This window comes from Pongo abelii, chromosome 10, assembly GCF_028885655.2.
Source record: "Pongo abelii isolate AG06213 chromosome 10, NHGRI_mPonAbe1-v2.0_pri, whole genome shotgun sequence".
Classification (NCBI taxonomy): Eukaryota; Metazoa; Chordata; class Mammalia; order Primates; family Hominidae; genus Pongo; species Pongo abelii.
Genome location: NC_071995.2, coordinates 51,274,612 through 51,302,034, shown reverse-complemented (window position 1 = coordinate 51,302,034; position 27,423 = coordinate 51,274,612). Strand labels below are relative to the sequence as shown.

General features: G+C 53.2%; 3 protein-coding genes across 37 annotated transcripts in view; 1 reads left to right on the top strand and 2 right to left on the bottom strand.

Moving 5' to 3' along the window:
* Window positions 1–234: 234 nt before the first annotated feature.
* TARBP2 (TARBP2 subunit of RISC loading complex) lies at window positions 235–7,098 on the bottom strand. 2 transcript variants are annotated; one of them, XM_024256682.3, is made up of 9 exons: window positions 5,206–7,098; window positions 4,483–4,652; window positions 3,540–3,642; window positions 2,862–2,957; window positions 2,197–2,269; window positions 1,851–1,968; window positions 1,404–1,531; window positions 816–1,017; window positions 235–675 (listed from the first exon to the last, which is right to left on the bottom strand). In XM_024256682.3, the coding sequence occupies exons 1-9, from the start codon at window positions 5,253–5,255 to the stop codon at window positions 518–520; spliced, it is 1,098 nt and encodes a 365-aa protein (XP_024112450.2). In that variant the 5' UTR covers window positions 5,256–7,098; the 3' UTR covers window positions 235–517. The 2 variants fall into 2 exon arrangements, with proteins under 2 accessions (XP_024112450.2, XP_054384023.1); XM_054528048.2 differs by lacking the exon at window positions 5,206–7,098 and adding an exon at window positions 4,959–5,083 and having other exon boundaries at window positions 4,483–4,647.
* Window positions 7,099–7,124: 26 nt separating this feature from the next.
* Window positions 7,125–27,044, top strand: MAP3K12 (mitogen-activated protein kinase kinase kinase 12). Of its 4 annotated transcripts, none has more exons than XM_054526333.2 (15): window positions 7,125–7,236; window positions 18,970–19,143; window positions 19,243–19,451; window positions 19,776–19,959; window positions 20,151–20,342; window positions 20,906–21,064; window positions 21,214–21,372; window positions 22,206–22,314; window positions 22,551–22,660; window positions 22,834–22,950; window positions 23,071–23,208; window positions 23,367–23,991; window positions 24,173–24,243; window positions 24,331–24,601; window positions 25,240–27,044. In XM_054526333.2, the coding sequence occupies exons 2-15, from the start codon at window positions 19,007–19,009 to the stop codon at window positions 25,336–25,338; spliced, it is 2,580 nt and encodes an 859-aa protein (XP_054382308.1). In that variant the 5' UTR covers window positions 7,125–7,236; window positions 18,970–19,006; the 3' UTR covers window positions 25,339–27,044.
* The window catches only part of PCBP2 (poly(rC) binding protein 2), a 28,340-nt gene continuing 27,586 nt past the window's right edge, over window positions 26,670–27,423 (bottom strand). For all 31 annotated transcript variants that reach the window (XM_009247798.4, XM_009247802.4, XM_009247804.4 and 28 more), the window contains one exon: window positions 26,670–27,143. In XM_009247798.4, the coding sequence (XP_009246073.1) occupies window positions 27,107–27,143 (37 nt within the window). In that variant the 3' untranslated portion in view covers window positions 26,670–27,106. The remainder of the gene's footprint in view (window positions 27,144–27,423) is intronic.

Below are 27,423 nucleotides of genomic sequence, written 5' to 3'. Positions count from 1 at the left end.
TTTACAGGGCTGGGTGGAAGCCCAAGGGCAAGAACCACCGCCCTTCCCCTCCACCAAACCCAGCCCTCCAGCAAGGCAGCCAACAACATTCCACGAGGCCACTGCGCCCAGCCTACTCCCACCAGAAAGGAAAACAGGAGAATGGCTGGAACAGGCGCTCAGGGAAGGCACACAAAAGTAATGTGGTGACCTCCTCTGCTATCCACACTGCTCAGGGAAACAGAAGAGAAGGGCTTAAAAATCCACAAAGCAGCATATTTATTCCAGGCTCTAGTAGACAGCCCCCTGATTTCATTCCCATTCATCATCACCAATAAAATGAGGACAGATCCTGGGCTGGCTGAGGCTCTGTGGTCCTTGGCTCCTTGCCCTGTGCCTTCTCAGCTTCAAGGCAGGCAGTCTGTGTCAGAGGTAGAGATGGCACCCACAGAGGGTACCAGAACTGCGCAGATACAGGAGCCCAGAGGCAGAAAGAGCAGGGAGCAAAGGGTGCACATCCATGAGTCCAGCTGGGGCTTCACTTGCTGCCTGCCATGATCTTGAGGTACTGCAGGGCACGGCGGGCAGCCTCACCACGGGCTGCCTCCCTAGTGGTTGCAGAACCATGACACACAGTGGCCGGCTGGGTGGACAGTTCCACCAGGCACTGGCAGAGTCCACTCAGGCTCAGCTCCTCTGGAGAGCAAGAGAGAGGAGGGAGGCAATGTTGGGGGAGGTAGCCCTGGGGAGGGGTGCGTTCACGTTATCATCACCCCCTTCTACTTGCTCCGGTCCAGCCCCCACCATCCCCCGGCTCGCTCCCCAGCTAGCCATACCAATATCCAGGTAGCTGACGTGAAAGGCCTGCTCCTCAGAGAGCTCACTGAGGACACGGCAGCAGGCAGGGCCCAGGGCACCCAGGGAGCCCAGGGAGCAACTGCGGAGGGACAGGATCTTCTCTCCTACTGAATTTCGTAGAGAATCCCAGGTGCAACCTGGGCCCCGGTTTCGAAGACCATCCAGGCGGGAGCCCACACCCTGTCAAGATGGGAACAGTGAGAAAGATGAAGTGAGAGACTGTGGGACCCAGGCATTGAGACATTCAATGTCAAAGGAGAACAAAGCACAAAGAATACTTCCTCCAGCTTGCCTCCCTCTAGTCAATCCCTGGGTGGCCCCTTCTAACTACCAGGCCCTGGGCCAGATGGCCAGGCATCCCTCCTCATCCCAGTAACAGAGCTACAGAGCAAGCCTACAGTCAAGGCTGAGTCGGCCCCAGGAACCCTGGGTCTGGTAGGAAGACTGTGGCAGAAGCAGACCTGGGGCCCAGAGAGGCTCACTGCTGAGTCACAGACCCAAGTCCCTGGAGCCCTGCCCTGGCATGGAGGATGGGCCACGGCGCCTGGCCCACATGAGCCACTCACAATGGAGAAGTGGTCATCATCAGGCTCCACCTCATTGCCATCCCGGGCATCCAGAGGCACCGTGTGCACTCGAAGCAGCATTTTGGCCGCCGCATTCCGCTTTGCCAATTTTTTGGAAGTGCCACTCCCTGCATGTGGAGAGAGGGCTGCTGGGTTATGATTCCCCACAGACCCAGTGCTTCCACCCAGATCATACTTGGATTGAGGGTCCCCCCAGAATGTCAACTGGAAAGGGGAACTCAAGACCTACCCATGCACCTGAGAACCTGGTCAGCCAGAGAGAAGGGGACAAATAGGCTGCCAAGAAGCTAAAAGGAAGGGGCTGAGCCAGGGACTGTGAAGCTAAGAGAGCAGGGGGTGTAGCAGAGTGAGGCCAGGAGCTGCTTTGGGGCTGGGGCCAGAGTGCTGCAGGAGAGGAGTTGTGAGAACCCCTTCCTGCCCAGTTACCAATCTCAATGAAACGCTCCACTCGACAGGTCATGGTGAATTCTTTGCGGTGGGCTGGCCCGGACTCCTGGGTCACTGTGTACTCCGGCAACCGCCAGCCTTTCTGCACCACCAGCTCCTTGGAAGGGAGACACAGGGTGCATGAGGCTGAGTGAAAAAAGGCTTCTCACACCCACGCTGGTCCCCACACAGAAGCCTCAGACTCTAGGTGAGAGGAAGGAGAGAGGGGGGTGGAAAGGGCCTCAGTACAAGGAACCACCCCCACCCCCAAACACACATAACCTTCCCTCATGGCCCCTGGCTCAAGGGAAGACGGGCATGCATGGGAAATGAGGATGGGACACACCTGCAGAGCACCAACGGGGTTGCACTCAGACTGCTGAGGGGAGACAGGGGGCTGCAGTTCCATGGGGGGGCTCCTGAAGGAAAAAGGGCACAGGGCCAAAGTTGAAGTGAAGGGTTCCATCTGAGCCTGCCCATGAGCTCCAAACCTAACCACTACTTTAGATTCCCGACTACCATCTCCCGATTCCCACCAGGCAGGCAGCTGTCTGTCCACACATCTAGCCTGCTCCCTCCTGCTCTAGTTGGCCTCCTTCCCCCTCCCACTCAAGGGAGGGCTTCTCCAGGCCCCAGCCCATTTCCATTCTGGAACACTTGGGTATCATCTAAGCCAGGACAGTGGGAGAAGAACTGTATTTCCAGTCCCAGAAGTGCCTGATGGGCGTCAAACACAGAACTGACATGTGGTCAACCCAGAAGAAAATGGGGCCTGCAAGACCCTTAAACATGGTCAGACATCATCCATAAGGCTATCTGAAAATCACAAATGACCTCTTGTCCCAAGAGCTTACCAGCTGCTGTGATTTCTTCAAGTTCTGGTTCCCAACTATTCCATTCTGTTTATTCTCAGACTTCCTCATGCCTGACCAGCTTGGGTCCAAGGACTGAGGGACCAAAAACCAGAAACCCTTCCTCCACCCACCTCAGGCAGTCAGGGGACACAGATACCTGGTTAGGACAACAGATGGAACTGGGGTAGCAGCTGCTGCAGCAGTAAAAACCGGAATGTCCTCAGGCAGTGAAGAGTCTAGGGGAGAAAAAGAACTTCCCGAGGGGAAGGGGGCCTTTGATTCACACCCATGTATAGGGGGAAGAGAGGGGTGGGGGACCCACGTCCTCCTGACCTCCCAATCCCCTAAGAGAACTTCCAAATTGAGCCAAAGAATCAGGGAGGCTCAACCAACAGCTTCCTCCTCGGATCCTTTGCTGCCAAACACCGGCAAAAAGATTGAGAAAAGAGGGTCTCAGAGAAGAGGGTATCTTTGTACCCAAGAACCAGAGGAGCAACAGACTCCAACCTGCGCGTGAAGGAAGGACATCTTGCTAGAACAAGGAGGTATGTTGGGGAGTAACTCTCTTTAGCCTCAGCCTCTACCCCTCTCCCTCCCTAACCCAGGCCCCAACCTACTGCCACAACCCCTCTATGGGGCTAACCAACCCCTCCACCCCAAGAATTCTTCATAGCAGCAGAAGCCCTGGAAAACCCTGTTCAGGTCCAGAGGGACTCTCAGGAAGAGGCCAGGTCAGGGTGGCTAAGTGTCACCTGGCCAGGCCTGGGGGCAGAGGGGGTGGTGCAGGGCCTGGGTTCCTTGAAGGGCTTCTGGGATGCCTCGGTTCCTCCCTCACCTGCTGTCCTCCAGGGCCGGCTCCAGCATGCTCCCCCCTTTGAGGTGTTTGAGGGCCACCTCAGCTGCCTTGTGCTTGGCTGCCTTCTTGCTGGGGCCCTGACCTGAGAGAGGGGGCATGGGCAATACTGGAGGTCACTGAAAGGACAGGAGAGAAACCAGCATCCCACAGCCTCTCTCCTCATAGCCAGAGGGAATCAATCAAGCCCCTTCTGACCAACCTCCCCCTGCTGAAGACTGGAAGTGTTTCACTATGCTGGAAGGAAGAGCCCTTATCTTTCCATTAGCTTCCAGAATTAAGCCATGCCAAGCAGGACTTCTGAGCTCAAACGCCTTGGGTGGACTGCTGAGCTCAAATGCTTTAATTTCCTTTGCAAAGCACTTTCTTTTCCCTCAATAAATACAGAGAGCTGGAATAAGAGAGGGTAGGCTCTGGAGTAAAAGCCCCACTCTGCCACATACTAGGCATGTGACCATGCACCAGCCATTTACTATCTCAAACACTCAGTTTCCTCATATTCAACATGGGCGGGCGGGGGCAGGAGTCGGGGGGGCGGATACTACCACCTACAATCACTGGTTAGACTGAGGTTTAAAATTAAATGGGAATTTGGTTAAGCACCGGGAACAGAGCCCAGCACGCCAGGCACTCACTCTCCCAAATACTCCACTGGGATTTCAGTTATCTTCTCTTACTTTTCCTCTAGAGTGATGGGGATCTGCCAGATCACTGTGGCAGTCCTGCTCGCTCCTCTAACTCTCCCACATCCTACCCACCTTCTTACAGCCCTGTTCTCCCAATCCAGTCAGTAGCTTTTCCCCTGAAATCTCTCCTTCCCTCACTGGCCTTGGAGAAAAGGACTGTGAAGAGAGAGACTCCAAGAAACAAAGCCATGGGGACCTGCAAATGCACACCCCAGCCAGGCTGCCCAAGCCTTCCTCACCAGTGCAGCTGGTGTCGCCAACGGTGACCCGGAAGGTGAAATTAGGCTGGTGGGCTTGGCCCTCGGCTTTGAGAAGGTCGTACACAGGCGTCTTCCCTATTCTGGTCCCATACTCCTGCAGAAGGCTGATCGGGGTCTTGCCTGGGTTGGCGGCCAGCATTTGCTCTATACTGGGGGAAGGGGCACAGACCCACATCACACCTCCCCTCTCTGCACCCACCTGGCCAAGCACTTCCATACCAGACCTAGGCACATTATGGGGGACATAGGGTCCAAGGAACCCCAGGCACTCTAGCATCCATTGGCTGGGTTCCAAGTGGAGGTGCAGGCTGGAAAAGTAGGGCCCACTACCCCAAAGCAAGGGGGGAAAAATGCATTGCTCCTGCCTCAGTTAAGGTGGGCACGATCCTGTGCCCCAATGCAGGTTGAAAGTGCATACCCCCTGACACAGTGCAAGCCAGGAACCCAGTACCCACCAAATGCACTGAATGTGGGGGCATAAAGCCCAGTGTTCCAGTGCAGTCTGGGAACCGGGCCAGCCCCAAACTATTTAGAGCTGGAGGCAGCAGCCACTGCCCCGGTGCACGCCGGGAACCACTGCCCACTGCCCCAGTGCTTGCCGGGAACACCCCTCAGGCCAGGTGCATGCTGGGGCCGCGCCGCTACTCCCTCCGCACGGCCCCACGCTTTTCGCCCTGAAGGAATCGGTACGAGACGGCTCACCTAGGCAGCCTGCAGCCCGTGGTAGTGCCGGAGCCTTGCTCTTCACTCATTCCCTCCTCCGTCCCCGCGGGCGCCACCGTGACTGCAGCCTCCACGCGCCCCAATACACAGCCGACGAGCTAGGGCCGGGGCCAAGCCCGGAGTCGCGGCCGGTAGGGCCCGCCGCGGGGCACGCTGGGATATGGAGTCCCCCGCCCACCCTACTTCATGAGCCTCCATCTGGAGGGGAGCTATCCGCCCCACAACCCTCTGCGTGCGTGGCTCGCCCGGGCAGGCTGCACCGCCTTCTGGGAGGAGCGGGCCCTCCGCCGTCGCTTCTCGAGAAGGCCGTATTTTTTTGTTTGTAATACCGTCCCGCCTCCTTCCTTCCGCGCCCCCTCTCTCCCGGGCCGTGAGGCTGTGGACATGCGTACTAGCGGAGGGGAAGCCGCTGGGTAGGGAGGCGGTAAGGACTCACTAGGGCACGGAGCCTTTTGGATCGCGAGAAAACTACAGAACCCAAGAGCCCGCGCGCCATCTTTGTCGCAGCTGGAGAGGCAGGGTCAAGCACGCACGAGAAGCTTCATGGCGTCATTGGTTACTCCCATTGCGTTTACTTCCCCTAGGCGCATTGAGATTGGTTACTTCGACTAAGGGGGCGGAGACAAGGAAAAGTCAGCCCCCCTGACCCCGCCTCCTTGATGAAGGAAGGTTGTGATTGGTCCGGAGAGGCAGCAGTCGGATCCTGGCTCTTTGCGGTCTGGGAGGGTGGGCCTTACCTAGACGCCGGAGGGGACCGATCTCTGTTTCCGCAGGGCTCTGGAGCTGGTGCAGGTTTAAGTCCGTCTCAGATAGTCCTCTCAACCCACAGCCTAAGCCCCTGGCCCTTGGGCCTCCGTGACACAGAACTTGCTTCCTTTTCCTAGGTCGTCCTTCACCTCCCTTCAGGTTTTGCTTCTTTTGTGAAACCTTTTTAGAACCGCTCTAGTGAACCTCTCTTTAACTGGCCAGGAAACCTCTGGGGCCTGATAATCAGGCTGTAGTGTGGGACGACAGGATTAGAAGGACTAGGCACCTGGTGGTCTTGTTCCCTCTACCATGAGTCGGGTCTCTCAGCTGAAGAGAGCAAAAGTGAATTTTGGCCGCCTAAGACTAATCAACTAATCTGGGTGTTGAGCAGACGCTCATTGTTTAGTCCTAGAGCCCCATTGCCTCCTCCCCCAAAGTTGCACAACCACTGGGCTGAGGGAAATCTTGTGACCTTGGAGAGAGAAAGGGAGATACCACATTTAAAAAAAAAAAAAAGGTTCTAATGAGTGTTCTGAGAAGGGGTCAAGAAAGATGTCTTACTCTGAGCCGGGGCTGGAGGTCCAGAGGAATCTTGAAATGATAATGAGGGGTCATCCAGGAACACTGGAGGAGGATGGGGCCTAGAGCCGAGTGAATTCCAAATGGGTGAAATTGGAGTGAGCGGTGACAATCAAGGGAAGGAGAACTGGCAAGATCGGTATGATAGGGGGAGCAATGCCAGAGCGCTAGGGATCCCAACTGAGGGGCTGCTTTCTCCGATGTAGAAAGGAGTCTATAAGACGGGTCATAGGGGGTTCCTGTGGAATCAGCCTAAGGCCTGAGGTGGGACCTCCATAGGACACCGCCAGCAAGGAGGCGCGGGGCCCAGGCGGGCCAGGTACGAGCCTGGAGCGCGCCGGATGGCAGCAGCGGGCTCCTTTAAGAGGCCGGCGGCTCCATCGCAGCATCCTCCGCTCAGGGCGTGTCCGTCCCGGGGGGCCAGGGGCGGGGGCCCTGGAAGGAGCGGGAGTTCAAGCCGAGCAGGGACGGGGCTAGGGGTCGGGGGGTGGGGGCAGAAAGCTGAAGCTGACACCCGTGCATCCGGACACCGCACGAGCATCGCCTGTGACAGCGCCCCGGGTCCGGTGGAGGGCAGCGGGGGGAGGAGGGAAGGAGGAGGAGAAGGAGGAGGAGGCGGGAGCAGCATCCGGAGCGGAGCTGCAGCAGCGCCGCCTTTTGTGCTGCGGCCGCGGAGCCCCCGAGGTGAGAGCCTGGCCGAGTTGTGGGGGGGTGGGGGGCAGGGATGGGTCCGGGTCCTGGGATCCGGGCGTGGAGGGAGGGTCGGGATGCAGATGTGGCCTGGTACGGGGTGGTGGCGTGGGGATGCTGAGGCTGTGGGGATGGAGGAACTGGGGACCTGGACCCGACGCCTGTGGGGCTGGGAAGGAAGGGAATGGAGCGGAGGGATGCCGCGGCCCAGCTTGGAGACGAAGGGCCTCCAGAGCTGGAAAGGACCGTATTGGGGTGGGGTGGAGGATGATTGGGGGACAGACTTAAAGGACAGAGGGCAAGAGAACATCTCCTCCCACTCATCCTCAGGAAGAGAGAGAGGGAAGGAGGAGGGAGAGTTTTGGCCCCCTCTAGGGAAGGAAAGGAAGGGCAAGGACTGATATACCCACCATCTACACACACACACACACACACACACACACACACAGAGCAGGCTGGACCTGAAGATTAGTCAGAGAGCACCTGTTCCTGCATGCCCAGGCGTTGGTCCCCCTCCCCTTCCAGCTGTGATCCTCCTAATCCCCTCCAGCTGTGGCATTCACCTCCATCCAGCTGTTGCATCCTCCCCTCCCCCATTCACATGTGGGTTTCTCCCTCCTCTTTCTCTCCATCTCCTCTGGCTCCCCTAACCCATCTCCCCCAGTCAGGCCCTCCAAAAACCTCCTCCCATTCCCACAAACACTCCTCAAACTAATTGGCTTAAAAATAAACAAGAGTTGAGACTTGCTGGTAACCAAGGCCTTGATTGAGAGGAGGGAAGAGTCAAGGCTCTGTAGACAGTGGGAGGAAACAGTGAGGTGTCCCTTAGAATTAAGGGAGGAGTCCTACCTTGTAGATGCTCATCTGCTGCCTTTTTCAGAGGAGCATAGGTGAGTGGCCTCCAATCAGAAGGGAGTGCACATGAGGTCTCCTCACCCCACCCAGAGTCGTCTCAAGCCACAGTCAGTGCGTCCCTCTAAACACATTTCCCTTGCAGTTCTCAAGGTGGACTCCATTGCTCTAGGAGCTCTGAGTTTCAGCCAGAGGGTCCTACCAAGCTAAGGCTAACAGAAAGGATTTAGGAAGGATAGGACTCAAGTGCCCCCTGAGCCTTCCTGTCCAGACACTGAAGTTTCTCTGAGCTTTAGGGCCCCACTCCCTCCCATCTCACACTTACAGGTGAAAAAAAGTATGTTCCCTCAAGCGTACCATTCATCCACTCACTCCCATTGTCAACTGGGATAATGTTGGGAAAACCCCAGCTCTCAACATGGAGACACCAGCTAAATATCCATCCCAGTTATGGACAGAGGAGGCAAGAAGTTAGACATGGCTCAGGATTTCCTAGGCTTCCTTATAGCTGAAGAGGGCAGAACCCTTCTAAAAACCAATTGCTTTTCCCCTGGTGGTGACACTGTGGTAGAATTGGGCTTTTCTAGGAAGAGGACTCTTGGTTCTACCACTCACAGCCCGGACTGTGTTAATCCACAGTCCTCCCTCTCCCCTGCCTGGATCTGGAGAGAAAGAAGGAATCAACCCTATAAGAAGTCCTTGCTAGGGTGGACTGGAGATCACCCCTACATTCAGGTCCTCAGCCCTACGCCAGTCAAGCCCTGGGACCCCCAACTGCCATGCTTCTTCCAGTGAGGTGGAAATGTCTGCCCCTCACGCCCGCCACTCATCCATTCACTCACACTGTTGACTGAGGTGATGCTGGGAAGAAGGAGGATACTGTTGAGATGATGCCAGCAGGGGACATAGGGGCTTCATGAGGGCCTGGCCACAGAGACTGGTCTGTCTGGTTCATTGGCTCCCAGAAGGACTGGGGTCATATGTGTGCGTGGAGAAGGTGAGGAGACTGTGACAGTGACCAGATTCCAGAGGAGGCTAAAGATCATTCAGGATAGAGCCCTTGCCCTTTGGTTTCTTCATTCTTTGGTCTTTTTCTTTCCTTCTTGTTTCTCCACCTCCCTTTCCACCCTGTACCCTCCCTACTGGCACTTGCTTTGAGAAAGAGAATAAGGGAAAGAAGGGAAGGGAATCACATTCATAAAAAACTTACAAGTGTGTGTTAGGCACTTTCCATATGGCTAATGCTTATAGAGAGCTTCCGGTGTGCCAGGTCCTGGGCCAAGAACTTTATTTTGATTGTCTTAATCATGCCCGTAACAAGACCAAGTGAGATAGTGTTATCATCATCTCTGATGGAGGAGAAAACTGAAACTTAAGTAATTTGTTTAAAGTAAAAAAGTTAGTATGTGGCAAGAGGTAGGATTTGAACCCAGGTCTGTGTGACCCAGAACCTGTGTTCTTACCCACCACATTATGTACTGCATTGCCACTGTGGGACATAGGTACTACTGTCCCCGTTTAGCAATGAAGAAACTGAGGTTTGTTGAAAAGTCTCAGGCCAGGTCACCCAACTGGCCAGGAGCAGAGACAAGACCTCAGGAAGCCACTCTGATTTTGAGGCCTGTGTTCTCTCCTCTACCACCTACCCTCTCCCTATTGCACAACTGTCCTAATAAGCTAAGTGAAGGAATGCATGAGCAGTCCATCAATCTTATTTTCTCTTTTACAATTTAAATTTTATGTCTTACTTTAAAAGCAATTCGAAGTTGTTACTGAAATACTAGGAATATACGTAAACCCAAAGGAGAAAGTTAAAACACTTACAATTCCACCTACCTAGAAACTGTTGTTATACTTTGGTATTTATTCTTCCAGATTTTTAAAAATGCCTATCCCGTTGAGGAACTGTTTGTTAACATCCGCTGAACTTCTTCCTGGTCTATCTGAGGTCCTAGGTAGGAGGGACTCCTGAGGCCCATCCTGTCCTGCTCTTGCCCTCCCCTTCCCCGAGGTCTCTATGGGTGAGGCTGAGGGGCGATCCAGGGCTACATGATCAAAGGGAGGATCTTAGCAATATAGCTGCTTAAGAGAGCAGATTCCAGAGACAACTGGCCAGGGAGTGAGGATGGGGTGCAGAAAATCAGGCCTTCCCCCTTAGTCCAGAGGAGACAGAATGGCAGGATTTACAGAGGAGGGACTGGTGATCTGGTTGAGGAATGACTGGGGACTCCAGCACAATCACTAGCACTGTGACCTGGTTCTACTGGAACCTGAAATCACGGTTTATCCTGGGAAAGCAGAAGGTCTGAGACCAAGTCTTCGGCCTCTCCAGGATCCACAAAGAAAGACCTGGTGTCCAGCCAACCAGGAAGACAAAGCAAGGAAGAAGCATGCTGCTCCCTGCACCCCCTCCATCACCTTACTTAACCTTCACTACCCCAGCAGGGAGGGTTGGGCACCACAGAGAGATTACATTCCTTAAACTAACTGGTGGCAAAACTGGGATTCTAGCTCTGATCTCTCCAAATCTGAAGCTGATTCTTTTTTCCTAAATAGTACTGTCCCTCCCTTCCCTGAACCCCTTCTTCATTGCCCACCCCACTGGAAGAAGTGTGGCAGCTAGGGGTCTCAGGGCTTGATTTACCAATCAAGGACCCGAATTTAGGGGTGATCTCCAGTTTTCCCCCAAGTTCTCAGGGGAACTCATTTCCCCTTCATGAGGGCACTAAGAAAAGCGATAATTCTTTCCATCTTGGGATCCTGGGGCCAGGACCACAGATCCTGAAAAACGGAAAATAAAAACAAGCTGCAGGGCACAGTGGTTCACACCTGTAATGCCAACATTTTGGGAGACCTAGACTGGTGGATCACTTGAGCCCAGGAGTTTGGAACCAGCCTGGGCAACAGAATAAGACATGGTCTCTACAGTTTTTTTTTTTTTTTTTTTTTTCAGACGGAGTCTCGCTCTGTTGCCGAGGCTAGAGTGCAGTGGCGCGATCTCGGCTCACTGCCAGCTCCGCCTCCCGGGAGGCGGACTACAGGCGCGCCCGCCACTATGCCTGGCTAATTTTTTGTATTTTTAGTAGAGACAGGGTTTCACCATGTTAGCCAGGATGGTCTCCATCGCTGGGATTACAGGCGTGAGCAACTGCACCTGGCCTTTTTTCTTTTTTTTTTTTTTTTTTTTGAGACGGAGTATTGCTCTGTCGCCCAGACTGGAGTGCAGTGGCTCTATCTCGACTCACTGCAGGCTCCGCCCCCTGGGTTCACACCATTCTCCTGCCTCAGCCTCCCGAGTAGCTGGGACTACAGGCGTCCGCCACCACGCCCAGCTAATTTTTTGTATTTTTAGTAGAGACGGGGTTTCACCATGGTAGCCAGGATGGTCTCCATCTCCTGACCTCATGATCTGCCCTCCTAGGCCTCCCAAAGTGCTGGAATTACAGGCGTGAGCCACTGCGCCCGGCCTTTTTTAAATTTAGTCTGGTGTGGTGGTGAGTGCCTGTAGTCCCAGCTACTCAGGAGGCTGAAGGGGGAGGATCACTTGAGGCCAGGAGGTTGAGGCTGCAGGCAGTGAGCCATGATCGTCCCACTGCACTCCAGCCTGGGCAACAAAGCGAGACCCTGTTTCAAAAACAATACAAGCTGCAGCCAAGGGGACAGGAGGCATGGTCACGATTGATCAAAGACCTTTATCCTCTCAGGGTTTCAAAGCTTGCAGAGGTGGAATTAGGACTCCAAAGTCTTCGGTCTCCTTTCCCTTTGAAGACTCCCCTTCCTACCCCCACTCACGAGAGAAAGGGAATCGTCCTCCTTTTCCTGAGTAAAAAATGAGGTCTCAGACAGCAGAGAGCACTCATGTGAGAGACCAAGATTTAGGCAGATGACCTGGCCTCTGAACTGAGCCCCTAAGACCACCAAACAGCTTGGCATTGACATTCTGCTGTTATACAAGAAGGAGCTAGAAAGAATTCAGAGAGTTTACCTGCCACAGGCTTCCAAAATCTCAGGCCAGAGAACCTAGAAGGTGGGATAGATGGGGGGTAACTTCCTACCCCACTCTACCCTGTAGCCTCATTATGGAGTCACTTTGGGGCCACCAGCAAAGCACTGAATTAGGGCCTGTTGGGTGTTCAAAGAGCCTCCTCCCCTGGCAGATGTATGGCTTAAAGATCATTCTGTCCCCTCACCCAATGTGAGGCAGAAGCACCATCAACACTTGGTAGATACGGTTGACAGAGTGAGTGACAGAGAGACCCACCCTCCTGTCACATTGCTGCCCTTCCCCCATGCTCTACATAATTGATAACGGAGAGACAGCTACCCTCCCCCAGGGTGACTGAACGTCTGGGCCAGGGGCTCCTAGCCATCCTAGACGCCCCTCCAAAGCTCTGGCGCCAAGGCCCAGCCAGGGGGCAGTGGGACACAGCTGGCAGGTCAGAAATAAAGGAAACAGAAAGGGGTATGTGTGTGTGTGTTGGGAGAGAGGAATCTCCACTTTACTATAGCTCCCAGGGGCAGCAGCTTTCCCTCCACTCCAGGTCAATGTGGAAGAGCTGTCATTAGCCTGAGATCTTTCCCTTGGTCCCATCTCCTACTTCTTCAGCTATCCCCACTACCGTAAAAGACAAACAGGTGAAATGGCTTCTCTCCTTCTCTCCCCAGCTGCTGGCCCTGGATACCAGAAGGGCCTCTGGGGAAGCCTGGTGAACTGGAGGGAGGCTCGGCTGGCTGCAAGTGTCTCTGAGCGTCACCCTTTCTATGCCTAAACCACCTAGTCGTCAAACAACCAGATGACGGCTGAAAAATTCCTTTAAAAAGCCAGGTGTTGTGCCTACTCAAAGCTCGGCTTCTAGATAGAAAAGGAGATGGGTGTTCTCCGTGTTTCTCACTCCCCTTTCATCTCCATTTTCTCAGGGTCCTCTGCTTTTCCAAACAGCTTTTCAAGCCATCCTTCTCGGGGTTGACTCCGCTTGACGCTGCTCCGGTGTCTGTATATGTCTCGGCTCCTTCCTTCCTCCTTCTCTAGCTGTACCTTTCGCCTTTTCTGTGCCGTCTCCCTTTCTTTCATTTCCTGCTTTCCTTCCCTGTGGTACTGCACCCCCAGTGCCAACCCCACAAGTCCCCTCCTGCCAACACCCGACGCCTCAGCCGAAGATCTCTCTGCATGCGGGGGCAGGGGAAGGAAGGGAACACAGATGGGGCAGACCGCTGGGTGGGGGTCCGCACCTAAGATCCTCGCAGCCATCCCGGCAACCAGCCACCTGGGCCAGCCCAGGTCAGGGGCGGGGCCCAGGCACAGCCCCGCCCCCACGTCGCGCTCACGTGATCCGGGGCTAATCTTGTCCTGGTGACTTCACGCGCCGCCTTGGGCCCAGTCGTCATGGTTACGCCGCAGCGCCCAGCGCTTCCCCCAGCCAGCCGTGTCCCTTCCCCTTCCCCACCCGGACCACCCCCTTCCGCCGCCGCGGCCCCCGCCCCAGCCACGCGCCACGTGACGGCCGGGAAGGAGGTCGGGAAGGGGGAGGGGGCGCTGTGGCCGTAACCCCTTCCTCTCCACTTTCAGCGGCCCTGACTTGGGCTTCGGCCTTCCATTGCTGGTGACCAAGCTGTCCAGGGGACGGCCCCGGCTCCTCCCCGAGGGCTCCAATCCCGCCATCCCTCCCTCCTGGCCTGCCAGGCGAGAGCGTCCCAGAGTCTTGGGCCTTGTTTCTGGGTGGTCCAGAAGCGAAGCCCGGGGTTGCGGCGGAGTGGGAGGTGGTGAGGGCGGGGAGGGAGGTAGGGGGCAGGCAAAATCCCTTGGGTCCTCCAGACGAAATTCTCCCATATGTTGGCACTTTACTTGGTCTGTGTCTGTAATTTGCATTGCAATCTACACCTTACTTCTTGAAGCCACAAATACCGCGTGGGATATGTTGGGGATTTGGAAGCTGAACTTTAGTGTGATTTGTGCTTTCTGGGCCTCAGTTCTCTCAAGAATATAATGGGACCAGTAGTACCTCCTTCACCTGGCTCTTCTGAGGATTCAGGGAGCTAATGGTGTGGGTGTGTGTGTGTGTGTGTGTGTGTGTGTGTGTGTGTGTGTGTGTGTGTGTTAATGGTGTGTGTGTGTGTGTGTGTGTGTGTGTGTGTGTGTTAATGGTGTGTGTGTGTGTGTGTGTGCGCGCGCGCGCGTGCGTAGAGAGAGTGTGCGGTGCTTAAGGCGATCCTCCGGGGTGGGTAGAGCAGTGGTTCCACCTTACCGAGCACCTAATGCTTGCCAGGTGCTGTTGCAAGCCATGGTTCCCTTGTGATGCGAAGTCATCTCTCTAAAGGCTGTCCAGGCTCTCAAAGGAGCCAGACGCCCGACCACATTGTCCCTCCAGTATAATGGGAACCATGATAGAGGACGCTTAGCGGGGCTGTGTCAGCCCAGAAGGCGCATTAACCTAGAGCGGATCAGGAAAGAAGGACGTCCAGGATAAAGTGACACCTGGCACCTGGATAGAGATGAGAAGCGCCTTCCAGGCTGGGGGTGAAGCTTGAGCTTCTTTTTCTTCTTCTTTTTTTTTTTGAAACAGAGTCTTGCTCTGTCACCCAGGCTAGAGTGCAGTGGCACAATCTCGGCTCACTGCAACCTCCACCTCCTGGGCTCAAGCGATTCTCCCACCTTAGCCTCTCAAGTAGCTGGGACCATAGGCATGCGCCACCACGCCCGGCCAATTTTTTGTATTTTTAGCAGAAACAGGCTCTCCCCATGTTACCCAGGCCCATGTTGCCCAGGCTGGTCTCAAATTCCCGAGCTCAAGCGATGCGCCCACCTCGGCTTCCCAGAGTGCTGGGATTACAGGCGTGAACCACCTCGCCCAGCGGAGCTTGAGCTTCTTAATAGCTATGGCCCTGTGGGCAGGTTATTTAATACCTCTATGCCTTAGTCTGTAAAACGGGGCTAATAATGCCCAGCTTACAGTTTTGAGGATTAAATATGCAAAGTGCTAATGCACCTTTACCAGAAGCTAACATACTTAGTAATCCTTTTTGTTTTTCTTTTTTTTTTGAGACGGAGTCTCACTCTGTCGCCCAGGCTAGAGTGCAATGGCGTGATCTTGGCTCACTGCAACTTCCGCCTCCTGGGTTCAAGTGATTCTCCTGCTTCAGCCTCCCGAGTAGCTGGGACTACAGGCGACCGCTGCCCCGCCTGGCTAATTTTTTGTATTTTAGTAGAGATGGGGTTTCACCGTGTTGCCCAGGCTGGTCTCGAACTCCTGAGCTCAAGCAATCCTCCTGTCTTGGCCTCCGAAAGTGCTAGATTACAGGCGTGAGCCACTGCACCCAGCCATAAGCCTTCCTTAAGTTAGCCATTATCACTGGGTGTCCTGGTTCAAAAACCTGACGTGGCCAAGTTCTGTGTTGGTGGGGGTGGTTGTTTTTTCTTTTGTGACAAGGTCTCGCTCTGTCGCTCAGGCTGCAGTTCAGTGGTGCAATCACTGCTCACTGCAGCTTCACCCTCCCAGGCTCAAGGTATCCTGCCACCTCAGACTCCCGAGTAGCTGGAACTAAAGGTGCACATCACCACACTCGGCTAATTTTTTTTTTTTTTTTTTTTTTTTTTGAGATGGAGTCTCGCTCTGTTGCCCAGGCTGGAGTGCAGTGGTGCGATCTCGGCTCACTGCTCAACCTCCACCTCCCGTGTTCATGCCATTCTTCTGCCTCAGCCTCCCGAGTAGCTGGGACTACAGGCGCCTGCCACCACACCTGGCTAATTTTTTGTATTTTTTAGTAGACAGGGTGTTAGCCAGCACGGTCTCGATCTCCTGACCTCATGATCTGCCCGCCTCGGCCTCCCAGAGTGCTGGGATTACAGGCATGAGCCACCGCGCCGGGCCGGCTAATTTTTATATTTTTGTAGAGATGGGTTTTCACCATGTTGCCCAGGCTGGTCTTGAACTTCCAGGCTTCAGTGATCCACCTGCCTTGGCCCCTCAAAGTTCTGGGATTAAAGGTGTGAGCCACCATGCCTGGCCCAATCTGTTTTTTGTTGTTGTTGAGACAGAGTCTTGCTCTGTGGCCCAGGCTGGAGTACAGTGGCGCGATCTCGGCTCACTGCAACCTCCTCCTCCCAGATTCAAGCAATTCTCGTGCCTCAGCCTCCTGAATATCTGGGACTACAGATGCCCACCACCACGCCCGGCTAATTTTGGGGATTTTTAGTAGAGATGGGGTTTCACCATGTTGGCCAGTCTGGTCTCAAACTCCTGACCTCAGGTGGTCCGCCTGCCTTGGGCTCCCAAAGTGTTGGTATTACAGGCATGAGCCACCACACCTGGCCCCCAATCTGTTTTAGAAAGATCCTTCTGAAGGAGCTGGGTGGAGAATTGCGGTTAGGGAGGGCACTTGGAGACCAGCTGTCCTGGGCCAGGTGAGGACAGCTAATGAGGCTTGAACTAAGGCAGTAACAGTGGGACTAGAAAATAGCATGCATTGGGTTAGAGCTTTACAAATCTAGGGTGCTTGTTAAATATGCTGATTCCAGGCCTACCACCCTCACCCCCCAGGAAAAAGTCTTCAAGGGAAAGGCCTGGTAATTATTACAAGAACTATCAGAGTTTCCCAAGCCTCCTTGTGTGCCTGTGTAATCATCTACTGAACCCTTCTAGATGTAGAGATTCCTGCCACCCCTCCCCCACTGCAATTCAGAATGTATGGCAATCATTTCCAGACTAACCCAGGGGCTCATGGAAGGACCCTGCTAGCTATGAGGAACAATTAGAGGGATGCTTGTTCTTGGGAATCTTCAAATCTCAGGATCTGGTAACTGACAAGTGTGGAGTGAGTTGGGAGACCAGGATGGCGCCTGGGGCCAAGTTCTGGACAAGTCTGGTGTAGGATTAAGGGTTTGCTGTGCCTTAGTGACAGCCAGTTTATTCCTTTGTATAGCTGAGGCTCAACTACAGCTCACCTGAGGTCACATAGCCGTTATGTGGCAGAAGCAAGTCAGGATTCAGGGTTTTTGTTTGTTTTTTGAGACAGGGTTTGGCTATGTCGCCCAGGCTGGGGTGCAGTGGCTTACTGCAACCTCCACCACCTGGGCTCAAGCAATCGTCTCACCTCAGCCTCCAGAGGAGCTGGGACCACAGTCACAGGATCACCATGCCCGGCTCCCGGCTTTGTTTTTTTTTTTTGTATTTTTGGTAGAGACAGCGTTTTGCCATGTTGCCCAGGCTGGTCTCAAACTCTTTTTTTTTTTTTTTTTTTTTTGAGAGAGAGTTTCACTCTTGTCACCCAAGGCTGCAGTGCAGTGGTGTGATCTTGGCTCACTGCAACCTCACCTCTGGAGTTCAAGCGATTCTCCTGCCTCAGCCTCCCGAGTAGCTGGGATTACAGGCATCCACTACCAAGCCCAGCTAATTTTTTCTTTTTAAGTAGAGACAGGGTTTCGCCATGTTGGCCAGGCTGGTCTTGAACTCCTGACCTCAAGCGATCCACCCACCTCAGCCTCCCAAAGTGCTAGGATTACAGGCATGAGCCACTGCGCCCAGCCAAGGTCTCAAACTCTTGAGCTCAAGTGATCCACCTGCCTCAGCCTCCCAAAGTGTTGAGATTACAGGCATGAGCCAACACATCGTGCCAGATTCGGGTTTTTTAATGGTTGCTTTTTATTTATTTATTTTTTTTTTTTGAGACAGAGTTTCGCTCTTGTTGCCCAGGCTGGAGTGCAGTGGCATGATCTCGGCTCACCAAAACCTCCGCCTCCCGGGTTTAAGCGATTCTTCTGCCTCAGCCTCCCAAGTAGCTGGGATTACAGGCATGTGCCACCATGCCTAGCTAATTTTGTATTTTTAGTAGAGATGGGGTTTCTCCATGTTGGTCAGACTGGTCTCGAACTCCTGACCTCAGGTGATCCACCCGCCTCGGCCTCTCAAAGTGCTGAGATTACAGGTGTGAGCCACCGCGCCCGGCCTAATGGTTGCTTTTTAAATAGCACCCAGCTATGAACTGGGACACATCTCCATTGCCTGGAAAGTTTGGGGAGCAGGGGATGGGGCAATGGAGAAGAGGAAAGAGGAGACAAGACCTTGTTTGACCCCTGGGAGTGCCGCTGGACTGAAGGGAGGGCCAAGGGGGTTGCAGCAGTGGCCTTCTGTGACAGTGTCTGCATCCCCATTGGCGGCTTCTGCCTTTTTCCCCACCTATGCTGGGGGGACAGAACTCTGTGGTTACAACCTTCACTTACCTTGGAGAGGCCCAGGAGTGTGTCTTAGAATGAGGCTCTCACCTGAGTTGAGTGTTCCTGAGAGGGCCTCAGTAGTACCGTATGTAAGTACCTGGGTGGGAGGCCCGGGTGCATCCCAGCTGAAGAATGCTGTCCAAGGGTGTCTGAAAGGTTTACCAGCATCCTGTGTGTGCTTCAATGTGAGGGAGGTCTAGGTGTTACTATTGTGTGCCTGAGGTTGACTCCGAGGTAAAAGTGTAAATGTGAGACCCTTCTGATAACCTGTGTGTGCCTATGAGTCTCAGGTGAAAAAAATGTGCTGCAGCAATGAATTAGTCATCTTACAGGGCGAAGGGAACTCATCTGTTACCATTATACTTGAATTTGAGACATATTTTACCAGTGTGTACCCACGTGGGGCTGTTACCTGAGAATGATACCCAGGTACGATACCTGTCTACCTATTACTTGCCTTACTGACGTTCCTGAGAGGAAGCCCAAGTGTATCAGATTTCCTAAGATGGGTCAAGGTGCAATTTGGAGGAGCATGGGAAACGGAGCCACAAGTGTTACCTCCAGCAGGGCTACTGTGAACCCAGCACCCCAATCTGTGCCTCTGGGGTAAGCGTCCTGAACAGGCACGCCTGGGGCTTTAACAGCCCCTCCTTCCTTCGTTCCTACAGGGCCCAGTGTTCACCATCATACCAGGGGCCAGAGGCGATGGCTTGCCTCCATGAGACCCGAACACCCTCTCCTTCCTTTGGGGGCTTCGTGTCTACCCTAAGTGAGGCATCCATGCGCAAGCTGGACCCAGACACTTCTGACTGCACTCCCGAGAAGGACCTGACGCCTACCCAGTGTGTACTTCGAGATGTGGTACCCCTTGGTGGGCAGGGTGGGGGAGGGCCCAGCCCCTCCCCAGGTGGAGAGCCGCCCCCTGAGCCTTTTGCCAACAGTGTCCTGCAGCTACATGAGCAGGATGCAGGGGGCCCAGGGGGAGCAGCTGGGTCACCTGAGAGTCGGGCATCCAGAGTTCGAGCTGACGAGGTGCGACTGCAGTGCCAGAGTGGCAGTGGCTTCCTTGAGGGCCTCTTTGGCTGCCTGCGCCCTGTCTGGACCATGATTGGCAAAGCCTACTCCACTGAGCACAAGCAGCAGCAGGAAGGTAGGACACGTCCTTGTGGGAGCCTCCTCTCTGTTTCCCTGAGCCCGAGATCTATTGGTCAGCTCCACTAAAGTCACACAATGGTCCTTTCCCTCCCCATGGCCCAGCCCTAGTCCCTTAGCCATCCATCAGCCTCTAACTTCCCAGCTTCTTTTAAGGCCACCCATTCATTCCTTCCCTGTCCCCTCAAACCTTCTTCTTGGCCTATTTTTGGCTTTCTGCCTCACCCTCCTTAAGTCAATTCAGCCAACCCAATGCTATCCCGTCCCTGGCCTTGAGTGTGGCTCTTTCTGAGGCTTGTGGCACTGTGCCTCCTGCCCACAGACCTTTGGGAGGTCCCCTTTGAGGAAATCCTGGACCTGCAGTGGGTGGGCTCAGGGGCCCAGGGTGCTGTCTTCCTGGGGCGCTTCCACGGGGAGGAGGTGGCTGTGAAGAAGGTGCGAGACCTCAAAGAAACCGACATCAAGCACTTGCGAAAGCTGAAGCACCCCAACATCATCACCTTCAAGTGAGGTCCAGGGCAGGGGCTGGGTGTTGGGGATACTATGCTAAGGCCTGGTACCCTCCTGGGCAGTGGGACCTACCCCATCCTTCCCCAGAGGAGACCCATAGGTGGAATGGGTGGGAATGGGGGTTCCAGGTATGAATCAGGTGAAGGCTGAGCCAGCTGAGGCCTTCATACCATTGTTTGGCTCCCAGGGGTGTGTGCACCCAGGCTCCCTGCTACTGCATCCTCATGGAGTTCTGCGCCCAGGGCCAGCTGTATGAGGTACTGCGGGCTGGCCGCCCTGTCACCCCCTCCTTACTGGTTGACTGGTCCATGGGCATCGCCGGTGGCATGAACTACCTGCACCTGCACAAGATTATCCACAGGGATCTCAAGTCACCCAAGTGAGTAAGCAAGCAGGGAGCAACAGATGTGCATGCAGGTGACTCACTCAAGTCAGTGTGGCCTTCTCCCCGCTTCCAAACCATGCCCTAGGTCCATGTGGCCATCTCAGAAACCTCTTCCAAGTGACAGTCCCATCTCAGGAGGGCTGTAGTGAGCCCCTCACCTTTGATTTTAAACTGAAAGGCAGGCCGGATGCAGTGGCTCACACCTGTAATCCCAACACTTTGGGAGGCCAAGGTGGGTGGATCACAAGGTCAAGAGATCGAGACCATCCTGGCCAACATGGTGAAACCTCGTCTCTAATAAAAATACAAAAAAATTAGGCGTGGTGGCGGGTGCCTGTAGTCTCAGCTACTCAGGAGGCTGAGGCAGGAGAATCACTTGAACCCAGGAGGTGGAGGTTGCAGTGAGCCGAGATCGAGCCACTGCACCCCAGCCTGAGTGACAGAGTGAGACTCTGTCTCAAAAAAACAAACAAAAAAACCTGAAAGGCAGAGTTGCTGCAGAGTTAGATGACATGTGTGGAGGGGTGTGGACCCCAGCTGACTACACTCTTTACCAGCATGTTAATCACCTACGACGATGTGGTGAAGATCTCAGATTTTGGCACTTCCAAGGAGCTGAGTGACAAGAGCACCAAGATGTCCTTTGCAGGGACAGTAGCCTGGATGGCCCCTGAGGTGATCCGCAATGAGCCTGTGTCTGAGAAGGTCGACATCTGGTGAGGACTAGGCTGAAAACTGAGAAGAGTTGGTGGCCAGCCCTGGGGGGATTGCAGGCAACTTCTAGGGCTTGAGCACAAGTGATGGGCCCGTAGCAACCAGGACCTCTGGAGGAACCCCCTCCCAAGTGATGTCCCCTCATCCCTAGGTCCTTTGGTGTGGTGCTGTGGGAACTGCTGACTGGTGAGATCCCCTACAAAGACGTAGATTCCTCAGCCATTATCTGGGGTGTGGGAAGCAACAGTCTCCATCTGCCCGTGCCCTCCAGTTGCCCAGATGGTTTCAAGATCCTGCTTCGCCAGTGCTGGTAAGGATGGCCTGGGCTGGGATACTGGGCCTGGAGAAGTTGAGAAGCATGGTAGTACTGATGGACAGCCAGTACCTAGAACCCTAGGTGGCCAAGTTCAGAATCCTTAACAGGGGAAGGGTGTCAGGACTCCCAGATGTGGCTCCCCAAGTACTCAGGACTCAGGATTGTGGATCTAGGGAACTGCAATCTAGAACTCAGAGGGGCTGGACTGACCAATAAATGGCAGGGGTACATTTAATTCAGAGACTGACTTGCATCTGAATCAGGCTCATGCTACCTTCTGAGCTGAGTCACCGGGGGTAATTGGTATCTACTCTGAACCTGTTTCCTCATCTATAAAATACACTTAGCGATATCTGCATTCCTGGTTTGTCATGAAGTGCCAGTGAGTGCATACAAGTGCAAGGAAGGAGCAGCATAACCACCAAGCATGGCTGGTTGAGCCTCAAGTAAACAACCTTAGAACACAGAAGGAAAGGGCCCCAGACCCTCATTTGGAACCTAGACCCAGGGAAGTTTGATGATTGCTAATCTGTCACTGAGCCATTTCCCAAAATGTGGTTCCTTCAATGAAGTTATTCAGAAAAGGCTTTTATTTTGGGAGACAAGTTGGAAAATATGGGGTTCAATAGGTTTCCTTACTGCAGGATTTTGACACACTAATGAATAGTGTGTAATATTCCCTAGAGACAGTTGACCGTAAGTTCTTTTGTCACAGAGTACATTCTAGGATTGGATTCTCCAGGACACACTTTGGGAAAGGATGCTCCAGTTCCTATCTGGTCTGCCCTCAAATTCTCCCCTCTCCTTCCTAACTCCATTCCTTTCAGGAATAGCAAACCACGAAATCGCCCATCATTCCGACAGATCCTGCTGCATCTGGACATTGCCTCAGCTGATGTACTCTCCACACCCCAGGAGACTTACTTTAAGTCCCAGGTGTGCTGTGGGTAGGAAAATGAATACCTAACTCCCCTTCTTTGCAGAGATGATGCCATTTGAGGGGGAGGCTGGGAAATGGGTTGAGTGGGACTGAAGAGATTGGCTCTTAGAGGGCTGAATCAATCCACTCCTTTTTGCTCCAGCACACACATTGGCAGTGGTGTGGGCAACCTGCAGAGCCTTTCACTGGGTGAAGGGATGGCTCTCACTCTTCATCTGCTCTCCACCCATAGGCAGAGTGGCGGGAAGAAGTAAAACTGCACTTTGAAAAGATTAAGTCAGAAGGGACCTGTCTGCACCGCCTAGAAGAGGAACTGGTGATGAGGAGGAGGGAGGAGCTCAGGTGAGTCCCTGTGCTTGGGGAGGTGATTTTACCAACAGCAAGGACTATCCTACCCAGCCCCAGGGCGGGTGGAAGCACTACGAAAGGACTGTGGACAGGAATTCGGAGACTGCGATCTATTATGGCCCTAAGTGAACCCAGTTCACCTTGGGGAACCTTTCTGCCCGTTGCAGACACGCCCTGGACATCAGGGAGCACTATGAAAGGAAGCTGGAGAGAGCCAACAACCTGTATATGGAACTTAATGCCCTCATGTTGCAGCTGGAACTCAAGGAGAGGGAGCTGCTCAGGTAACCCTACCTGTCCTTATGCACCAAGCCCTGGAGCTGTGCCTGCCTTAGAGGTCCTACTGAGACTGGGGTGCCCCTTCCTGGTCATTTGCCCAGCTGAGAAGGTGCCTGGATCTTTAGGCGAGAGCAAGCTTTAGAGCGGAGGTGCCCAGGCCTGCTGAAGCCACACCCTTCCCGGGGCCTCCTGCACGGAAACACAATGGAGAAGCTTATCAAGAAGAGGAATGTGCCACAGAAGCTGTCACCCCATAGCAAAAGGTGGGACATGAATACCGTGGTTCCAATATGGCAAGAGGGATACTGAAGTGGCAACAGGTATTTAGCAGGGAGATGTGTACTTTAGTGTCCAAGGTTAGGGAGTGCTTTGAGTACATAGATTTGGCAGTCTTAACTTTTTACTTTTCCTCTCCTTCCAGGCCAGATATCCTCAAGACGGAGTCTTTGCTCCCTAAACTAGATGCAGCCCTAAGTGGGGTTGGGCTTCCTGGGTGTCCTAAGGGCCCCCCCTCACCAGGACGGAGTCGCCGTGGCAAGACCCGTCACCGCAAGGCCAGCGCCAAGGGGAGCTGTGGGGACCTGCCTGGGCTTCGTACAGCTGTGCCACCCCATGAACCTGGAGGACCAGGAAGCCCAGGGGGCCTAGGAGGGGGACCCTCAGCCTGGGAGGCCTGCCCCCCGGCCCTCCGTGGGCTTCATCATGACCTCCTGCTCCGCAAAATGTCTTCATCATCCCCAGACCTGCTGTCAGCAGCACTAGGGTCCCGGGGCCGGGGGGCCACAGGCGGAGCTGGGGATCCTGGCTCACCACCTCCAGCCCGGGGTGACACCCCACCAAGTGAGGGCTCAGCCCCTGGCTCCACCAGCCCAGATTCACCTGGGGGAGCCAAAGGGGAGCCACCTCCTCCAGTAGGGCCTGGTGAAGGTGTGGGGCTTCTGGGAACTGGAAGGGAAGGGACCTCAGGCCGGGGAGGAAGCCGGGCTGGGTCCCAGCACTTGACCCCAGCTGCACTGCTGTACAGGGCTGCCGTCACCCGAAGTCAGGTAAAGTATGGGAAGGCTCCCAAGCTCTTTCCCTTTTTCCTTATTCTCCATGAGGTCCAAGTCTAATCCCCCACATTATGCTCAATTTTAAGCCATTCCCTACTTCACCCTTTCTATGTTCCCTTCTCCTGGATTCTTAGTGACCTCTTTCCACTTCTGATCAGTCCCATCTCTCCTGCAGAAACGTGGCATCTCATCAGAAGAGGAGGAAGGAGAGGTAGACAGTGAAGTAGAGCTGACATCAAGCCAGAGGTAAGTAATGGGAGTACAAGAATTAATGGCATTCTTGTTTTCTGCTAGGGGCAGAACCAAGCTATAATCCCCCTCTTCAACATGTAGGTGGCCTCAGAGCCTGAACATGCGCCAGTCACTATCTACCTTCAGCTCAGAGAATCCATCAGATGGAGAGGAAGGCACAGCTAGTGAACCTTCCCCCAGTGGCACACCTGAAGTTGGCAGCACCAACACTGATGAGCGGCCAGATGAACGGTCTGATGACATGTGCTCCCAGGGCTCAGAAATCCCACTGGACCCACCTCCTTCAGAGGTCATCCCCGGCCCTGAAGCCAGCTCCCTGCCCATTCCACACCAGGAACTTTTCAGAGAGCGGGTGAGTGATATCAACGAGCAGATATTGAACAGGGAGAGCTGTAAGCAGATGCCTTGTCTTTTGACAGCTTTTGGGGAGACAGCTGCACAGGCCAGAAAGTACCATAAAGAGCAAATATCCATGTAGTGGAATTTCAGAAGCCTCTTGCAGAGAGCATCTATTATGATGCCTGACCAGTAGCTTGTATGTAGCTATAAATTGGGAAGGATTCTGAAAGGAGTCTGACACCTTGGAGAGTGGCCTGAGCAACTGAAATCTGGAAGAAATAAAATCAGTAAGCTGGCTGGGCATGGTGACTCACGCCTGGAACCCAGAACTTTGGGAGGCCGAGGCGGGTGGATCACAAGGTCAGGAGTTCGAGACCAGCCTGACCAATCTGGTAAAACCCCATCTCTATTAAAAGTGCAAAAATTAGCCGGGCGTGGTGGTGCATGCCTGTAGTCCCAGCTACTCAGAAGGCCGAGGCAGAAGAATTGTTTGAACCTGGGAGACAGAGGTTGCAGTGAGCTGAGATTGCACTACTGCACTTCAGCCTGGGCGACAGAGTGAGACTCTGTCTTAAAAAGCAAATGGGCTATTAAAATGACCCCAGCAAAGAACCCCAAGGAATCTCACTCCATTTCTACTCTTTCTCACAGGGCCCTCCCAATTCTGAGGACTCAGACTGTGACAGCACTGAATTGGACAACTCCAACAGCGTTGATGCCTTGCGGCCCCCAGCTTCCCTCCCTCCATGAAAGTCACTCGTATTCCTTGTACATAGAGAAATATTTATATAAATTATATATATATACATATATATATATATATATATATATGCGCCACATAATCAACAGAAAGATGGGGCTGTCCCAGCCGTAAGTCAGGCTCGAGGGAGACTGATCCCCTGACCAATTCACCTGATAAACTCTAGGGACACTGGCAGCTGTGGAAATGAATGAGGCACAGCCATAGAGCTGTGGCTAAGGGCAAGCCCCTTCCTGCTCCACCCCATTCCTTATATTCAGCAAGCAACAAGGCAATAGAAAAGCCAGGGTTGTCTTTATATTCTTTATCCCCAAATAATAGGGGGTGGGGGGAGGGGGGTGGGAGGGGCAGGAGAGAAAACCACTTAGACTGCACTTTTCTGTTCCGTTTACTCTGTTTACACATTTTGCACTTGGGAGGAGGGAGGCTAAGGCTGGGTCCTCCCCTCTGAGGTTTCTCAGGTGGCAATGTAACTCATTTTTTTGTCCCACCATTTATCTTCTCTGCCCAAGCCCTGTCTTAAGACCCAGGGGGAGGTTAGGAGACTGATAGCATGTGATGGCTCAGGCTGAAGAACTGGGGTGCTGTTTAAGTTCCTGCTTTTATCCTGGTGCCTGATTGGGGTGGGGACTGTCCTACTGTAACCCCTGTGAAAAACCTTGAAATATAACACTCCATGCAGGCCCAGCTGTTGAGGGTTTTCTTGATGAATGAATGGGGTACCATACATGGTTAAGATAAAGCCTTGGGCTCCGGACTTTATCTGAGGTGTCTGGAGAAGTTCTCCTGCCCCTCCACTTTTTTGCATCTACTCTCACTAAATGAGTATAATGTCAAGCCCCAACTTTCTAAAATGATAGGAATAAATGGTAGCAGATACATCCTTCTAACTTGTTATGGAGGACTATAAATGAAGTTACTAAAAATAGACTGAAATTTTTAGTTTAAAATATGCAGGCCTGAACAAGGGGACCAACATTCCCAAGAAACTGTAACCCAGTCAGACATATGATCAACTGCTTAATGTGCATGCCATGTATGTCATGTGTCATTCCTTTCCCCCACCCCCGAGAAGAAGTGCTTGCCTACTCCTAGGACAGGTAAGTCCTAGGAAAGTCTAATCCTCAATCTTTTGGGCACAAGTTTTATAAGGGCCAACCAAGCATGGAGTCAGGGAAAAATAGGATCAAGGGCCACAAAAAAAGATGGAAGTGGTAAAATAGAAGAAAACATCTTAACCGGAATAAAGGCTTCCATTCAAAACCCAAGAAGGGTCCTTTGAGGGATAAAAGGTACAAAAATAACAGCAAGACAAGAGGAATAAAACCCACATGAATCACTGTGGCATCCAGTTTCTATTCACAAAGAAAAAGCTCCAGTCCATCTTTTAATTTTTTTGAAAAATTCCTGACATTACAGAACTAAACTGAAATGTATTAATATTCCACTCTTACATTTCCATGACAAACAGAAAAATTCATGAGCCAAAAAAAAAACAAAACAAAAAACAACAACAACAAAAAAAAAAAACAGGGAGAAGCTTATAAAACTAAATATGGATCTCAGCATCAACAGCTGAACAGAGAAAGGAATTAAAACGCTTTAATTAAAAAATCACGAGTGGATGATAAAGTGTGTAGAAACTGAAAATTTACAAACTATTTAAAACCTGGAATCGCTGACTGTTCAGAAACTACACAGATGGATCATGGGTGGTGGTGAACAGCAGAAAGGGATTATGGATGAATCTGCATTGTTCTAGCTGCTCCCCATGCCACCCGTCTCCGAGGAAAGCCTGTAACACAGAAACAAGAACTCAGTTAGTTTCCCCAGTGCTCAGCTGCACCTCATCTCTACCTGGTTCATGAAATGTGAAGAGTAAATAATCAGTGCTGGAGTATCAAGGGAGATATTTTAAGGTTTCTTAAATTTACCAGTACCATGATCCTTTAATCCTTGCAATCCAAGCATGTGAAGTCTATTAACTCAGAACCAAGTGGGAAACAGCCCTTGGTTATCAAATGTCTCTCAAACTATGTTCTCTTTTAGTTCCACCTCCATGGTGGGCTAACCAA

Excerpts from the sequence above, each read along its gene's own strand:
- TARBP2 (XM_024256682.3), bottom strand. The coding sequence starts at position 5,255 with ATGAGTGAAGAGCAAGGCTCCGGCACTACCACGGGCTGCAGGCTGCCT. Across the intron at positions 4,653-5,205 it reads ACGGGCTGCAGGCTGCCTAG|TATAGAGCAAATGCTGGCCG; the intron begins GTGAGCCGTCTC and ends CCCTTCCCCCAG. Across the intron at positions 1,532-1,850 it reads GGAGCGTTTCATTGAGATTG|GGAGTGGCACTTCCAAAAAA; the intron begins GTAACTGGGCAG and ends CTCCACATGCAG.
- MAP3K12 (XM_009247779.4), top strand. The coding sequence starts at position 19,007 with ATGGCTTGCCTCCATGAGACCCGAACACCCTCTCCTTCCTTTGGGGGC. Across the intron at positions 23,992-24,172 it reads CTGCCGTCACCCGAAGTCAG|AAACGTGGCATCTCATCAGA; the intron begins GTAAAGTATGGG and ends TCTCTCCTGCAG. Across the intron at positions 24,244-24,330 it reads GAGCTGACATCAAGCCAGAG|GTGGCCTCAGAGCCTGAACA; the intron begins GTAAGTAATGGG and ends TTCAACATGTAG.